The 15,161-nt window shown below is 42.0% G+C and overlaps 1 protein-coding gene across 1 annotated transcript in view; it reads left to right on the top strand.

Moving 5' to 3' along the window:
• LOC118360217 (MORN repeat-containing protein 1-like) overlaps positions 1 to 6,652 on the top strand; it is a 110,404-nt gene extending 103,752 nt beyond the window's left edge. The window contains exon 15 of the mRNA XM_035739486.2: positions 6,368 to 6,652. Within this exon, the coding sequence (XP_035595379.1) occupies positions 6,368 to 6,405 (38 nt within the window). The 3' untranslated portion in view covers positions 6,406 to 6,652. The remainder of the gene's footprint in view (positions 1 to 6,367) is intronic.
• The last annotated feature ends 8,509 nt before the right edge of the window (positions 6,653 to 15,161 follow it).

Below are 15,161 nucleotides of genomic sequence, written 5' to 3' on the forward strand. Positions count from 1 at the left end.
GCTCCTAGTGGCCGGGGACTTTAATGTAGGCAAACTTAAATCAGTTTTACCAGGTTTTTACCAGCATGTCATATGTGCAACCAGGGAAAAATAAATATTCCACACACAGAGATGCATACAAAGTTCTCCGCCCTCCATTTGGCAAATCTGACCATAATTATATCCTCCTGATTCCTGCTTACAAGCAAAAACTAAAGCAGAAAGTACCAGTGACTCGCTCAATACGGAAGTGGTCAGATGGCGCAGATGCTACACTACAGGACTGTTTTGCTAGCACAGACTGGAATATGTTCCGGGATTCATCCAATGGCATTGAGTAATACACCACCTCAGTCATTGGCATCATCAATAAGTGCATTGTCGTTCCCACAGTGACTGTAAGTACATATCCCAACCAGAAATCATGGATTACAGGCAACATCCACATCGAGCTAAAGGTTAGAGCTGCTGCTTTTAAGGAGCGGGAGACTAATCCGGACACTTATACGAAATCCCGCTATGCCCTCAGACGGACCATCAAACAAGCAAAGCGTCAATGCAGGCTTAAGATTGAATCCTCCTACACCGGCTCTGACGCTCGTCGGATGTGGCAGGGCTTGAAAACTATTAAGGACTACAAAGAGAACTCAGACGCGAGCTGTCCAGTGATGCGAGCCTACCAGACGAGCTAAATGCCTTTTATGCTCGCTTCGAGACAAGCAACACTGAAGCATGTACAAGAGCACCAGCTGTTCTGGATGACTGTGTGATAACGCTCTCGGTAGCCAATGTGAACAAAACCTTTAAACAGGTCAACATTCACAAATCCACTGGGCCAGACAGATTACCAGGATGTGTACTCAAAGCATGCGGGGACCAACTGTCAAGTGTCTTCACTGACAGGTTCAACCTCTTCCTGACTGAGTCTGTAATACCTACATGTTTCAAGCAGAACACCATAGTCCTTGTGTCCAAGGGAGCGAAGGTAACCTGTCTACGTGATTAGCCGTCCCGTGGCACTCACGTCGGTAGCCATGAAGTGTTTTGAAAGGCTGGTCATGGCTCACATCAACAGCATCCTCCCTGACACTCTAGACCCACTTCAATTCGCATACCGCCCGACAGATCCACAGATGACGCAATCTCAATCGCATTCCACACCCCCATTAACATCGACGGGGCTGGAGTGGAGTGGGTTGAGAGTTTCAAGTTCCTCGGTGTCCACATTCCCAACGAACTATCATAGTCCAAACATAGCAAGACAGTCGTGAAGAGGGCACAACAAAACCTGAGACTGAAAAGATTTGGCATGGGCCCACTGATCCTCAAAAGGTTCTACAGCTGCACCATCGAGAGCATCCTGACCGGTTGCATCACCGCCTGGTATGGCAACTGCTCGGCATCTGACCGTAAGGCTCTACAGAGGGTAGTGCAAACGGCCCAGTACATTACTGGGGCCAAGCTTCCTGCCATCCAGGACCTATATAATAGGCGGTGTCAGAGGAAAGCCCATAAAATTGTCAGACTCCCCAGTCACCCAAGTTATAGACTCTTTTCTCTGCTACCACACGGCAAGCGGTACCGGAGCGGCAAGTCTAGGACCAAAAGGCTCCTCAACAGCTTCTACCCCCAAGCCATAAGCCTGCTGAACAATTCATAAAAATCGCCACCGGACAATTTACATTGACACCCCCCCTCCTCTTGTACACTGCTGCTACTTGCTGTTTGTTAGTTACCTATGAATAGTAACATCACCCCCACCTACATGTACAGATTACCTCAACTAGCCTGTACCCCTGCACACTGCCTGGGTACCGGTGTCCCCTGTATATAGCCTCGTTATTCTTATTGTGTTACTTTTCATTATTACTTTTTATTTTAGCCCACTTGTTAAATATTTTCTTCTTCTTTAACTGCACTGTTGGTTAAGCACTTGTAGGTAAGCATTTTACGGTAAAGTCTACACTTGTTGTATTCGGCGCATGTGGCAAATAAAGTTTAAAATGCATTTAGATACAAGCATCATGAAACCTGTAACACAAAATTAATTTGACTTTGTGAAAATCAGTCTTTAGAACCTAACTAACTTACTTACCACTTTTTCCATGTGGTTTTCCATGAAATGATGACCTCTTCCTAAATATTTGATCACATGATTACTTTTTCCTAGAAACAAGGGGTAGCTCAACTAACCCCTTGGCTCAACTTACCCCACTCTCCCCTATGTTGCACCTACACCATATTTTACAGGAATATTCTTATCATGTTATTGAATGTATCCAGAGTTCAGATTTCGTTATCAACAGATGCCGTGAAAAGTACAGTAAATGTAAAATGCACATAAAATAAACTGTAACTATGTTTCCATCCAGCTGAGTAAAATCATACCATATTAACAAATAAAACACAACAGCTGTGATGGAAACAGGACGTTTTGGTACTATCTTATAAAGGCCATTTGTTCATTCGACATGGTGGGATTGTTTTGTGTCAGTAAAGTGAATTATGTGTTAAATGGCGGTGGAAACGTCTTTAATGCAAATATTAATATAATAACCATCATATCAAAGTAAACTTGGAGTCACACATATGGTGTGTAGTCCTGAACCAAGAGTTTGATATCAGACCATTTCTTACATGAATATGTCACTTTGAATTGTCTTTCCTTCTAGGTCAGCTACTTGGTCATTTTTTAAATATATATTATTTTCTGTAACTACTACGCTTGCCCATCTCATTGTTATTTAATTATTAGAGATACACAAACTGTGTTTCGCACCCACCATGCGTCATGTCCGCATTGGTCATGTGAGGGGAAATGTGTATATTTTGGGATGTGAGCACTCTGTTTGTTTGACCTGACGAATATCCCTTTCGGATCAAAACGTTGTCAATAAAGTGTTGAATCGGGCTCTTTAACAGTCTGCGGGCCTTTTTGTTTGCAGTTTATTAGGCTACAGATTAAATAAGTTATTATGAACTTCACATTGTGGTGAAAGCTTGATGCTCCTTTCCAATAAATATTGAGGGTCATCTATAGTTTGGATGTTTGTTTGGAAGCACATCAACTCTACAAGAGTAGCAAGTATATTTTCTGATTCAATAAGTAGCTGTTGGTATTGTCTTGTAACTGTTGGTTGTTTACCTGTTTGCCCTGACTATTTAAGGAGCCTGACTTGGCACCAGTCTTAGTGCGTCATCTATAGTTTGGAAGAGTATCACGTTTATTTAATAAGTAGCTGTTGATATTGTCTTGCTAGTGTAATTGAATTTAAGTGCTGTCTTTTAAATAGTAGGCTACTTAATCATTGCTGTTTGAAATATCTGATTGCTCAGTACGTGTGACTGTCATTGTAGACTTAGATTTCAGGCCTTTTTGTGTACCTCTGCTAGGCAATTAGAGCTAGTTCTTCAGTCCCCTGTTTTTTCAGCGGCATCTGTGTCAAGCGGTGGTATTGTCAAGTGACGGTGTTGTCGTAAAAACGAAGACGTTCTGTCGAGTTATATTTGAGGAAGGAAAGAGAGGAAGGCTCCACAACACTCTCACTTGAGAATCTTACCTAGTAATTTTCTAATGATTTAATTTTGATATTTGGTATCTTTGGCAAGTACCGTTGAAGTTGGAAGTTTACATACACCTTAGCCAAAAACATTTAAACTCAGGTTTTCACAATTCCTGACATTTAATCCGAGTAAAAAATTCCCTGTCTTAGGTCAATTAGGATCACTACTTTATTTTAAGAATGTGAAATGTCATGAAATTCTTTCATCACATTCCCAGTGGTTTAGACGTTTGCATACAATCAATTAGTATTTGATAGCATTGCCTTTAAATTGTTTAACTTGGGTCAAATGTTTCGGGTAGCCTTCTACAAGCTTCCCACAATAAGTTGGATGAATTCCGGCCCATTCCTCCTGACAGAGCTGGTGTAACTGAGTCACGTATGTAGGCCTCCTTGCACGCACACACTTTTTCAGTTCTGCCCACAAATGTTCTATAGGATTGAGGTCAGGGCTTTGCGATGGCCACTCCAATACCTTGACATTGTTGTCCTTAAACCATTTTGCCACAACTTTGGATGTATGCTTAGGGTCATTGTCCATTTGGAAGACCCAATTGCAACAAAGATTTTAACTTCCTGACTAATGTCTTGAGATGTTGCTTCAATATATCCACATAATTTTCCTTCCTCATGAAGCCATCTATTTTGTGAAGTGCACCAGTCGCTCCTGCAGAAAAGTGCCCCCACAACATGATGCTGCCACCCCGTGCTTCACGGTTGGGATGTCTTTGGCTTGCAAGCCTCTCCCTTTTTCCTACAAACATAACAATGGTCATTATGGCCAAACAGTTCTATTTTTGTTTCATCAGACCAGAGGACAACTTCTCCAAAAAGTATGATCTTTGTCCGCATGTGCAGTTCCAGACCGTAGTCTGGCTTTTTTATGGCGGTATTGGAGCAGTAGCTTCTTCCTAGCTGAGCGGCCTTCCAGGTTATGTCGATATAGGACTCGTTTTACTGTGGATACTTTTGTACCTGTTTCCTCCAGCATCTTCACACGGTCCTTTGCTCTTGTTCTGGGATTGATTTACCTTTTTCGCACCAAAGTACGTTCATCTCCAGGAGACAGAGCGCGTCTCCTTCCTGAGCGGTATGACGGCTGCGTAGTCCCATGGTGTTTATTCTTGCGTACTATTGTTTGTACAGAGGAACGTGGTACCTTCAGGGGTTTGGACATTTCTCACAAGGATGAACCCGAATTGTGGAGGTCTACAATTTGTTTTCTGAGGTCTTGGCTGATTTCTTTTGATTTTCCCATGATGTCACTGAGTTTGAAGGTAGGCCTTGAAATACATCCACAGGTACACAACACCTCCATTTGACTCAAATTATGTCAATTAGCCTATCAGAAGCTTCTAAAGCCATGATATAATTTTATGGAATTTTCCAAGCTGCTTAAAAAACTTCTTAGGGCTGCAATCCCGTTAACGGGATGATATGACAACAGCCAGTGAAAGTGCAGGGCGCCAAATTCAAAACAACATAAATTTCATAATGAAAATTCCTCAAATATACATGTATCTTATTCCGTTTTAAAGGTAATATTGTTGTTAATCCCACCACAGTGTCTGATTTCAAATAGGCTTTACAGCGAAAGTACCACAAACGATTATGTTAGGTCACCACCAAGCCAAAGAAAAACTCAGCCATTTTTCCAGCCAAAGAGAGGAGTCACAAAAAGTACAAATAGAGATTAAATGAATCACTAACCTTTGATGATCTTCATCAAATGACACTCATAGGACTTCATGTTACACAATAGATGTATGTTTTGTTTGATAAAGTTCATATTTATATCAAACAATCTGAGTTTACATTGGCGCGTTACGTTCACTAATTCCAAAAATATCCAGTGATTTTGCATAGCCACATCGATTCAACAGAAATACTCATCATAAATGTAGATGATAATACAAGTTATACACATGGAATTATAGATATACCTCTCCTTAATGCAACCACTGTGTCAGATTTTTTAAAAACTTTACGGAAAAAGCAAACCATGCAATAATCTGAAACGGCGCTCAGAAAATAAATATAATTTTCCGCCATGTTGGAGTCAAAAGAAACCAGAAATCACATTATAAATATTCCCTTACCTTTGATGATCTTCATCAGAATGCACAGAATGCACAATGAATCCTAGTTCCACAATAAATGCTTGATTTGTTTGATAATGTCCATTATTTATGTCCAAGTAGCTACTTTTGTTAGCCCGTTAGGTACACATATCCAAACGCTCGTGCAGGTCCAGCATTACTTCGGACAAAAACTTGTTTGTTAACAAGACATTTGTGGAGTGGTTGAAAAACAAGTTTTAATAACTCCAAACTAAGTGTATGTAAACTTCCGACTTCAACTGTATGTGTATGTTTCCTATCTTTGTTCGCTCCTCTCTCTGTAGGTTTTACAGACGCTCCTCACCCTGTGGCTGTGACCTTTCTAATTAAGAGTACCCTGCGCACATGATCCATGTGGATTTCCTAGTCTCTGACACCGCTGGGAACTGCCTATCTGCACTTAATAAGGCTGAGTACATCTCAGACTACATTGCCCTTCTGTTGCTTCACATTTCTAGCCCTGACGGAGACATGGATTACCCTAGAGAATACTGGTACTCCAGCTGCTCTCTCGTCATCTGACTATCTCTCATGGTCTTAAAGCATCTGGTCGTGGTGGTGGTGGCACAGGATTACTAATTTCTCCTAAACAGAGATTTTCTCTTTTCTCCCTCTCTAACCTGTCTATCTCCTAATTTGAATCCCATGTGGTCACTGTCACTTGTCCACTCAAGCTTAACATTGTTGTTATCTATTACCCACCAGGTGCCCTTGGAGAGTCCCTCAAAGAGCTTGACACCTGACGATTGCTCACCACTCATTGTACTGGGCGACTTTAATCTCCCGACGCCTGACATCAATTTATTTCTTTCCACTCCTTTCATCTTTTGAACTCACTCTTTCTCAGTCACCTCCCAGTCACAAGGCAGGCAATACTCTTGACCTCATCTTCACTAGAGGCTGTTCGCCTACTAATCTCACTGTAAAGTTTGGCCGGGGTAGGCCGTCATTGTATTAAAGAATTTGTTTAAATAAAAGTTAAATAAAATACCCCCCTCCATCTCTCTGATCACTACTTTGTTCCCTTTTCTCTCCATCTCTCCTCCAACCCTATCCACTCAGCTACTACCCAGATGGTCATGAGCTGCATCAATCTTCACTCTCTCTCTCTCCCACTACTCTCTCCTCTTCTATCCTGTCCTTTCTCCCTTCTGCTAAATACTTCTTCCTCCTTTCACCTGACTGCCTCGTTTACCCTACTCTTCTCCCATTCCGCATCCTTTGACAATCACGCTCCCCTTTCCTCCGGATGACTCGACCTTCCCCTCCCATTCCATGGCTGAGTGACTTACTGTGTGCCTACAGCACAGGGCTGCGGGCAGCTGAGCGGAAATGGAGGAAAACTAAACTTCCAGAGGACCTATCCTTCCACTCCCTCCTCTTTACCTTCTCTTCCTCTGTATATGTTGCTAAAGCCACTTTCTATGACTGTAAATGTCAAGCTTCCCAGTGTTTACTTACCCATTGTTTCCTCCAATGCAGTGTATGATATACCATGTTGTAGCTCTGAGTCTCTATTTTTATCCATTGTAAAACACAGAAATTCAAATGTTGCTACATAAGACCGAATCACATTTTGTTACATTACAGCCGTATTCGAAAATTGATTACATTTTCTTCTCATCAATCTACACACAATACCCCATTAAGTCACAATACCCCCATCAAGTCTTCTTTGGTGTGACGCTACAAGCTTAGACCACCTGTATTTGGGGAGTTTCTCCCATTAAAGCTCTGTCAGGTTGGATGGTGAGCGTTGCTGCACAGCTATTTTCAGGTCTCTCCAGAGATGTTCGATCGGGTTCAAGTCCGGGCTCTGGCTGGGCCACTCAAAAGACATTTATAGACTTGTCCCAAAGCCACTCCTGCATTGGGTTGTCTAAGTGCTAAGGGTAAACCCTTTTGTCCCAGTCTGAGGTACTGAGCGCTCTGGAGAAGGTTTTCATCACTTTGCTCCGTTCATCTTTCCCTCGATCCTGTCGAGTCTCCCAGTCCCTGCCACTGAAAAACATCCCCAGAGCATGATTCTGCCACCACCATGCTTCAGCGTAGGGATGGTGCAAGGTTTCCTCCATGCGTTACGCTTGGCATTCAGGCTAAAGAGTTCAATCTTGGTTTCATCACACCAGAGAATCTAGTTTCTTATGGTTTGAGGTGTCTTTTAAGTGCCTTTTGGTAAACTCCAAGTGGGGTGTCATGTGCCTTTTACTGAGGAGTGGCTTCCGTCTGGCCACTCTACCATAAAGGCCTGATTGGTGGAGTGCTGCAGAGATGTTTGTGCTTCTGGAAAGTTCTTCCATCTCCACAGAGGAACTCTGGAGCTCTGACAGAGTGACCATCGGGTTCTTTTCCAAATCATGTCCAATCAAATTGAATTTAACACAGGTGGACTATCATCAAGTTGTAGAAACATCTCAAGGATGATCAATGGAAACAGGATACACCTCAGCTCAATTTCAAGTCTCATAGCAGAGGGTCTGAATACTTATGTAAAAAAGGTATTTCTGTCTTTATTTTTAATACATTTGTAAAAATAAAAATAAAAATGTTTAATCCATTTTAGAATAAGGCTGTAACATAACAAAATTTGGAAAAAGTAAAGTGGTCGGAACACTTTCCAAATGCACTGTAGCTATTAAAAGGTTTGATGATCAGTTGATTAGTTGAAATGGAAAAATGTGTTCAGAAAAATGTTCACCTCTGCGAGTCTCCTGACCAGAATTACCTTGGTTTAGTCGCTCCATATCACTGGTGGTCAACAAACCAACAAATGAACATTACCTTATGCTTGTCAACCCAGCAATTGTGTGCCGAAGTGCAAGCAGCACACACTGATTGTAAAGCAGTTGGACTGCGCCTATGAATCCCAAAGTAATTATGATGATTTTCTTTTCAATTGTTGCACATTTACTGTATGCCACAGAGCCCCTGCGTAGCCGTCTTCCCCTATGTTTCTCAGATAAGGGAAACACTGAATGCCTCAGATCTCCCGCAATCCCTGGAGCCTCGTTTAAGCTCTGGGTTCCTGGTGTGCCACCCCTAATTTAATTACCTTCCTGCTTTCTCCCCCTTGTCTTTGTTGGGTCTGCCTGCTGTATGCTCTGGCTTCCAGCCCCACATTCCATTAAAACGCACATACACACACACACACACACACACACACACACACACACACACGCACACGCGCACGCGCACGCGCACACACACACACGCGCACACACACACACTCTGTTACTCTTGCAGTAGGCGAGTCGACACACACACATGCTCATCCACATCCCCCTGAGCAGGTGAGAGGAGGGCAGATGCACTCGAGTCAGCAGGATAATAAGCCCATAATAAGTACCCCAGTCTGCCTTTCCTCACCTCTATGTTCCTCTCCTCTTCCCCCTATGCACTGCACTGTGGTTGCGGCGTTCGCCTCAAGGCTGGCGTTTGCGGTGTAGGGCTTCTCAAAGTCTTCCCTTGTTATTATCCTTAAACAAGCCGTTACAGCCGTGTCTCCAAGTGGAGAAAATAGAGAGGGCACACCCAGAGCAAAGTGCTGTGTTTTTTCTAGACATGCAAATGGAAACCTCTCTGGCAAGTTGATTGGACAAAGTTCTCCACGGTTAAAAAAGCACCCGAAAACAACATAAGTAGTAGTGCTATGTTTGTGATTCTGGTTACAAAACATCTTTCTATTTTTGAAAAAGGCATCACAGTAATTTTTCTGCCGTCTGGTTTTGGGGAGACACTAAATTAGAAAGGAGGGATGCCTTACAGGGAGATGCGAGTTAGGAGCATCTCTGCATTCCCACAGGCTGCCCAATTCTGATCTTATTTTCAACTAATTGGTCTTTTGACCAATCACATCAGATCTGATCTGATTGGTCAAAAGACCAATTATTGAAAATAATTGGTCTGCCTGTCAACACAACAACTGTTATGTAACTAAGGAAAGACATGTAGCTACCTTTCAGTGTAGATGCGTAAACTTGACTGGTTGTATATTGGCCTTGTTTGGGAGAAAGGGGGGATGGGCATTAGCGTTGACCTCAAGTTTATCACTCGGCGGCCTTGCCCGTGTGATTTAGGGAAACCATTTCTAGGTTGATATGCCTTTCTCCTGTTTCCTGCCTGCCTGGTGCACATTAGCGAAATCCCACCACAGCCTCAGCCTTTCGTCCCCAGCTGCCCTGGCCCCTTATGCAGGCCTGTCCCCACAAGTAACAAAAGCGGTTTACTATAAAGGGCTTGCAGTTGCGTCACAAATCCCTTAGCAACCGCACCATGCGCCATGTTGGAAGACCCGAAGTCGGTCTGTTGGAAGTGTCTACATGGCTGGCTGCATGTCTACATGCCTGGCTGCATTTTCCTACCACCGGAAACTTTGGGAAGATTGCCCATTATTTAGTGTCTCTAAGAACCCAGAAAATGGAGGCAGTGGGAGAACCTATTCAAGTAAGTAAATATATTTTGAAAATTATCAATGTATTATTAGCAAGCTAGCTTGCTACATAAACTTTGTGTGAAGGCTAACTCAAGTGAGCTGCTAACATGATGTTCGCTAGTTAGGCAACTTGACATACTGTAACTAGCTAAGTGAATTAAATATCTGAATACTTTTGTAAATGTCCTATTTCAGATTACATTTTTATATACATTTGCAAACAATTCTAAAAACCAGTTTTTGCTTTATCATTATGGGTTATTGTGTGTAGATTGATGATGGGATTTTTAAAAAATGTTTTAGAATAAGGCTGTAAAGTAACAAAATGTGGAAAAAGTCAAGGGGTCTGAATACCTCTGAATGAGTACCCCAACTACTGCCTATATATATATATCTAAGCTCTGAAACTCCCAAATCGTCTATAAACAATTTACAAACATGTATAACTGCTTAAAGTATACCTTATTTTAACGTGACAGAACTCTGAACATTTATAAATGATTTGCCAGCATTTATGACTGCTGAAAATACACCTAAGGATCGGTGTCCCGCTAGCGGGACAACTTCCGGTGAATCTGGAGAGCTTGCAATTCAAATAAATAATCATACAAATTGTGGATTTTAAACATTTAGATACATAGAAGTGTCTCATATTGGCTGAAAGCTTCAATTCTTGTTAATCTAACTGCACCGTCCGATTTACAGTAGCTATTACCGTGAAAACATGCCCCACATCAAAATACTTTTCCACAGGCACAGGTTTCATACATTCACATATAACATTTACATTTACATTTAAGTCATTTAGCAGACGCTCTTATCCAGAGCGACTTACAAATTGGTGCATACACCTTATGACATCCAGTGGAACAACCACTTTACAATAGTGCATCTAAATATTTTTAGGGGGGGGGGGGTGAGAAGGATTACTTACCCTATCCTAGGTATTCCTTGAAGAGGTGGGGAATACCTAGGATAGGGTAAGTAATCCTTCCTCTGATTTGTCATCCAAAGGGTCCCAGCTATAACATGTAGTGTCGTTTTGTTAGATAAATGGATTTTTTTATGTCCCAAAAAGTCAGTTTAGTTGGGCGCCATCGATTTGAGTAATCCACTTGTTCAACTTGCAAAGAAAGGAATCCGAAAATCTACCCCTAAACTTTGTTTCAACAAGTCAAAATACATTTCTATTTACTCCTCAGGCACCCTAAAATGTAATCAAACTATAATATTTATGTCGGAAAGAAGTATGTTCAATAGGAAACCGATTTTAGCAGGTGTGCCACTTTGTCATTACGCGCGATGACATGGATTTTGAGGTCTGTGTCCACATAGAAAAACACTTATTTCTTATTCGTTTTTGAAGTTATAAGTCTGAAACTTTGAACATACCCTGCTGACACCCTGTGGAAGCCATTGAAATTGCATGTTTTAAACAACAGTGAGTAGCCATAACTAACATATCCTAGCTAGGCAGCTTTAGGACAGAGATACTAGGGGCGGCAGGGTAGCCTAGTGGTTAGAGCATTGGACTAGTAACCGGAAGGTTGCAAGTTCAAATCCCAAAGCTGACAAGGTACAAATCTGTCGTTCTGCCCCTGAACAGGCAGTTAACCCACTGTTCCTAGGCCGTCATTGAAAATAAGAATCTCTTCTTAACTGACTTGCCTAGTTAAATAAAGGTTTAAAAAAATGTTTTGTATACCTTAGCTAGCTAGCTAGCTCGCTAGTACATAGCTAGTTGAGCAGTGTGCTAAATCCTCCAGCAGAACTTCTGTACCCAAAAGTGAAACAAATTGCATAGAACTTACCCTCTCTCCACTGTCAACATTTTATCTTGTGAACGTATGTTCTGCACAATCTCTTTTGTCTGGTCTTTGCTCACTTCTTCCAAAGAAGTGCTCTCAAAACTGTGCTCCTAGCCACCCACATCCTGATTCTTCGCAATGCACTGTCACATCAGTGTCACACATCACATCAGTGTCAACACAGAATGCAGGACATGTTTCAGATCATCTTTATTTCAAGCGCATTTCACAGATCGGGAGATCTCACAAAGTCTGTGGAATTGCTCAGAAAACAGCTAACCACAGCAGCAATATGGCTTGAGATCTTGAGATGAGGCCTTAATTCCTGGAATAAATAAGTGTACCAATTGATCATTAGGATTTAAAACGTGGGGCAAGACACATCATGGAACATTTCTGTTCCTGGGACAGAGCAACAATGTATTACACCCAAAAGTGAGAAAATAACCATTGTGCAACCATTTAAAATAAAGTTGCATGATGACACAAAGGGTACGATATTATAAGCATCTGTAAGTACATTTATAAATGGTTATTAAGTGGAGTTTAAAAAAAATAGGAACTAATTCGGGGTTTCAATTTACTGTTGCAAGTTCGAATACACAGGGTGCAAGTCTGAAATGTGGTTGTGCATCAGCAGTTTTTATTTTGTTATCTCAGTCACTCAATTAACCATGTCAACTAACAATATTTAGATTGGTAAGTTAGTCTAGCTAGGTATCTTGTAGTAATCATGGTCGAATAACAGACGGGCGTGCAGGGTACGTGCCCAGAGACCCTGACCTTCATATTTTGAATAGTAACTCTCACTTAGTTATAATTAACATGGCATAAAGCATAGTAAAATGTGTAGAATTGCAGGAAATTAGCTTCAAATCTGCAAAAATGTATATCCAACCCATGGCAAAATTGCCTCATTGCAAAATGTGTAGAACTGCCAAAAACTTGCCGTAAAACCTCTACATTTTTTTCTACGCCCCATTGTAAAATTTGTTGAATTGCAGGAAATGTACTTTAAACTGTAAATGTCTCTCCGCCATGAAGAGGAGGGTCACAAATGTTTTGCCCACAAGGTGGTGGGGTCCCCGAACCAATTCTTGCTTAGGGCCCCCAACAGGCTAGGGCCGGCCCTGCCCTACTTTACATCACCAGCATTACCTCACTGCACAGCCCGGTCTAGTCTAAACACACCCAAACTGCTGTTGCCATAACAATGTGTTCCACTGGCTTGGCCGCCGGGATCCTACTCGACTCTAACTCCGGGCCCTGTCCTTCATGAGACATTCCATCAGTCATACATCTGTAACTCCAGTCACCCGAGAGGCTGCAGGGTCTCCGTACCGCTCCTCTCCGCAACCCCTATGACGACAGATTATTTTTCACGAGGAGAAGGAGAATGTATTAAATAGACACAAGGACAATGGGAAAGCTCTCTATAAAAATAATGGTGCAATTAAAAAAATGACTCCAAGCATTAACTAACATTGTAAATCTTGTTCAATTTGACGATTTGTATTGCTAAAAAAAAGTTCCCTTTTATTAGGTCAAATACCGTCAAATACTCTCATTTTCATGGCAAGACAAAACAGGGGCTGGTCTTTCTATACTGTGGTCATATTACATGGGCTTGTGGGTCCTTCGTATAACCACTGATGAAGGAGGATGAATCACCTTTTATCAGAGCTGTTGAAGTGAATGATGGGAAGACAAGTGAACAAATTATATTAACCCCTCCAGAAGTCGTGGTCATCTAGTCTGATGGTGGACCAACCAATTCATGGATGGAGTCATGCTCACTATACAAATCTGTACTGGGAACATAGGTGCACCAGGGGAGAATGACTGCCCTCTCTCATTGAAGCCACAAATTTCAAGCCCGACCGGAGTCTTGCAGACATTGTTTGCAGAAAACAGGATCCCCCATTATAGTGAAGGGGAAAATAGCAATCATCGTGGTCAATATTTGTGTAAATGAATAAGAATATAGAAGACAATTATGGTACTCAAATGTAATTCAACATGGACCTCTATCCACATCGATGAGATCGCAGTGGAGCAGGTGGAAAGCATCAAGTTCCTCGGCATAAACATCACTGACGATCTGAAATGGTCCACTCACAAAGACAGTGTGGTGAAGAAGGTGCAATAGTGCCTCTTCAACCTCAGGAGGCAAAAGAAATTTGGCTTGGCACCTAAAACCCTCACAAACTTTTACAGATGCGCAATTGAGAGCATCCTGTCAGGCTGTATCACCGCCTGGTATGGTAACTACACTGCCCGCAACCGCAGGGCTCTCCAGAGGGTGGTGCGGTCTGCCCAACGCATCATCGGGGGCAAACTACCTGCCCTCCGGGACACTTACAGCACCCGATGTCACAGGAAGGCCAAAAAGATCATCATCATCATCATCATCATCAAAACATCCACCCCAGTCACTGCCTGTTCACACTGCTATCATCCAGAAGGCGATGTCAGTACAGGTGCATCAAAGCTGGGACCGAGAGGCTGAAAAACAGCTATCTCAAGGCAAGCAGACTGTGAAATAACCATCACTAGGTGGCTTCCACCCGGTTATGCAACCTTGCAACTTAGAGGCTGCTGCCCCATATACATAAAATTTAAATCACTGGCCACTTTAATAATGGAACACTAGTCACTTTAAATATGTTTACGTATTTTTCCTTTACTCATGTCATATGTATATACTGTATTCCATTCTACTTTATTTTAGTCTATGACACTCCGACATTGCTCTTTTACTTTTAGGTTGTGTGTAGGGATGCACCATGTGACATTTTTGGCTAATACTTATATCTAATATTATTCTTGCCAAAAAACGATACTGATAACCGATATTTAAAATTTTTGCGGCCTTTTAACCATTCTCGTACAGTTAAATAGTTAACACACACACATGGACGCAGCGGTCTACGGCACTTAATCTCAGTGCAAGAGGTGTCACTACAGTCCCTGGTTTGAATCCAGGCTGTATCACATCCGGCCGTGATTGGGAGTCCCATAGGGTGGTGCACAATTGGCCCAGCGTAATCCGGGCCTTCATTGTAAATAAAAATGTGTTCTTAACGGACTTGCCAAGTTAAATAAAGGTTACACACACACCACACTGACCAAAAAATTATTTTGTTGGCATTAACGTATGTCCCCATTACCAGCAAAACATAATCAAAACCTATTTATTTCACTTACTTGCTGTGCTGTTTCGTTGTTCATTTGTTTCTATCGTTTCATTCTCAACCAG

Source organism: Oncorhynchus keta, chromosome 27, assembly GCF_023373465.1.
Source record: "Oncorhynchus keta strain PuntledgeMale-10-30-2019 chromosome 27, Oket_V2, whole genome shotgun sequence".
Taxonomy (NCBI): domain Eukaryota; kingdom Metazoa; phylum Chordata; class Actinopteri; order Salmoniformes; family Salmonidae; genus Oncorhynchus; species Oncorhynchus keta.